This window comes from Daktulosphaira vitifoliae, unplaced genomic scaffold, assembly GCF_025091365.1.
Source record: "Daktulosphaira vitifoliae isolate Bord-2020 unplaced genomic scaffold, ASM2509136v1 Scaffold_2, whole genome shotgun sequence".
Lineage (NCBI taxonomy): Eukaryota > Metazoa > Arthropoda > Insecta > Hemiptera > Phylloxeridae > Daktulosphaira > Daktulosphaira vitifoliae.
In genome coordinates this window covers 40,446,486-40,449,775 of record NW_026099573.1, presented here as the reverse complement: position 1 = coordinate 40,449,775, position 3,290 = coordinate 40,446,486, and the positions used below count along the sequence as shown (strand labels likewise).

General features: G+C 27.1%; 1 protein-coding gene across 1 annotated transcript; it reads left to right on the top strand.

The window, feature by feature from the left end:
* Positions 1-1,596, top strand: LOC126898262 (uncharacterized). Its single transcript, XM_050672202.1, has 2 exons — positions 1-663; positions 801-1,596. The coding sequence occupies exons 1-2, from the start codon at positions 98-100 to the stop codon at positions 1,594-1,596; spliced, it is 1,362 nt and encodes a 453-aa protein (XP_050528159.1). The 5' UTR covers positions 1-97.
* Positions 1,597-3,290: the final 1,694 nt, after the last annotated feature.

Below are 3,290 nucleotides of genomic sequence, written 5' to 3'. Positions count from 1 at the left end.
TGAAATTATCGATGAAACTAACTTTATACAAAAACTCTACTTTATAACTTGTCTCTTAAATTGTGAATTTACTAATATATTGCAAACTTTCAATGCAATGTTAGGCCTTATTTTAAATAAGTGTAAAGTTAATGTTTTAAAATATCAATGTGTGGAATTGAAATATTGCATAAAGCTACTTTTTAATATTTACAATTGTTCAGTAAATATGTTTAAAAAAATGTTGAAAACAGCAAAATATCTCGACAAAATCGATCTACGAATTATAGACTCGCCTATTCTTAATATTAAAACTGTAGATTCTGGAATAAATTATTTTTACAAATATACATTAGAGTTAAGCAATGACTCATATTTTAATTTTTCTACTATTGATAAATGGGTCAGTACTTTTGAAAATATAAAAGATTTCAATAAAAAAGCTGAATTAGTGTTATCAAATCTTTACAATATTAGAAAAGTGTGTGGGACAGAACATAAAAATTCTATTTTAATCAATTTAATGAAGAAATATAATATCGATCAAATGGAAAAGCTGGTAGAGGATTCCTACGATTATATTAATGATGTTCATAAAGATCTTGAATTATATATTTTGGATAGAACTGAAAACTGTTACTCAAAACTAGGCTTTCAACAATTAAATGGAACAAATACGTTCAAGTAAGATTTATAGTTTAGTTGCCTAAATATAAGAATTTTATTCTGTAAACATCATTTTAGTCACTTATTTTTTAAAAGGTAAAATTTTTATGATAATAATTTTGAGCTATCATACATGACTTTTTTTTTCTATACAGGTATATTTATTTCAAAAGTAAGAAATATAGCAGTAATGGAGGTATTGATTTGTGTAATCATTTATTATCTCACTCTGGTTGGATGTCATGGAAACATATAGCTGTTGAAACTGAATATACAAAAGGAATACAACTGTATTTTAAAGATATTTTACAAGTAGTTGATATGAATAACTGTGATTTTATGCAGTCATATCTTGCACTTATTTTAAGATGTCGCTATATTGAAATATTTAATAATTTTAATGTAATGTTGGGACATATAATTAATGTTTGTAACTATGAAAATAAAATTAATTGTGCGGTTAAGCTTTATAAAACACTAATGACATCTGATGATATGTTTAAAAAAATGTTATTTGCTCTCCTTACTATGAGACACTACACGATAGATAAACAATATATGCGTCAAGAATTATTAACAGAGAAACTGGTAGAGATTTTTATTGAATTTCTTAATGATATTAGAAAAAAGTATTTTTCCACATTGTTATTTATTAATGGTGGACTTTATGAAGCTCAATCATTCCTTGAAGACCTAGCACAAGTTCATACTTCTGTTTTACAGAGAAAATTTTATGACGTAAGCCAATACAACATGAAATATTGCAAAACTATAGAATATGAAACAGACATAATTACAACATTTGAACAATTGATTAAAACCAATACCTTAACAGAATGTAGCATATTTCATCATTTTATGTGTGATTATTTGGAATCATTTTTTTTAAAGGTTGTGAAAAATGATTATGAGTATTTAGGTTTCAATGATTTGTTTTTATATTTTGATTAATTATTTATAAAATATTTAATATTGATTTTTTATTCATGACTTAATAAAATATTGCAATTATGTTATTATAAAATAATTAATTTTTCTTAAAAATAGTTGTAATACAACAAAAGTTATCGCTCTTCTTTTTTGTATATTTGTATATTATGGTAATATTTTACTTTGCTTGAGTCGATTTTCGAACGTATAATCGCCGTGCTTTATCAGTATTTCTGTTCTTGAAGGTCGGTGGATACCCAAAGACAAATATTCTCTAATTATAAAAATTGTAGGCTTAACAATATTTTAGCTTCGTTAAGAAGCTGAGAAGACAATAGTTTTATTATGTGTTGTATTTTATTTTTTTTTCTAATACTACTCAATCTGAGCTCTCACTTGATGAACAATACGTAGATCACGATTCAACCTGTACTGTAGTGCAGCTAAACGAGTTATACACTACCCTTTTAGCTTCGATGCGAAGCTAAGAAGGTATTAATTTTACTATAATGTGTTTTTTTTTTGTGACTGTGAATGCTCAATCACAGCTCTCACCTTTTATTTCTTTTAACGATATGTCAAACGATCACAAATTGTATTAAGTCGAAAACATTCCCTTCAAAAATTAAAAAAAATTCCCTCGTTCCTCATAAACGGGAGTAATTCCTCAAAAAATTACAATTTAAAAAATCGTTCATTTACGACATTTTATCAATTTTTTTCCTTAAAACTGCCATAACTTTTTTAAAAACAAACAAATTATTTTTCATTCGACATATTCCGTATTCAAAAAGAATGCTCTGTTTGTGTTAAATTCTGAGTTTTGTATTTTATTTTACAATACTCTTTACGGGAGGACACGAATTTTAATTAATATTATATTAATCTGTTGCGTATATAGTCATATGGTGTCTTTGTTGTGACCGCCCCATCAATATGTGATTGACCGCTGGTAAAAATAATTTGACGAGTTCCACACGACTCGATTAAACGAATCATTATTCATTAGCAATCAAATGCTCGCTTGAGTATCGTTGATACTGAATAGTATATTATCGTTTCTCATTATTTTTCTTTTGTGCTCTTTTGAAGCATCGCAAAGGTGTATACGCGCATAGTTTCGCATACGCCAAAATTCGCCACCGTCTGGACGAGTTAACTTCATTTCCACGCTGTGGAACGAATTCTGTACCAAGTCTCCAGTAATTGGCAATCCAGCCACAATCAAGGTCGCTGTCATCCATGGACATGCAGGTCACATTTATTGTATATTTTATTGGTAATTTGTGTATGAATATATTAAGTATATTTGTGTATATATAGCCTTAATTAATTTAAGATTTTTTTATGTTTTATATAAGATGTTTTACTTTGAAATAATAATATAACTCTAAACATCTTTCGACAATCCTTTTCTTATATACATATCACGACACGCAAGTAGTGTTCACCTTTTAAATTTTAGTTAAAGAAACACTCAAACAAAATCTAATTGATATAGTATAGAAAGTTAAACTTATTTAAATTTTTTTGCTTTCTTTAAGTCATTAAAATAACTTTGAAATTTGAACTAGTTTTTAGCTTTGATGCGAAGCTGAGAAGGTGTTGATTTTACTAAGATGTGTTTATTTATTTTTTTTTTGTGTCTGTTACCACTTTTTCTCAGCTCTCACCGAACCGATTTTTTTCAACGATACGTCAAAAGATCACAAATC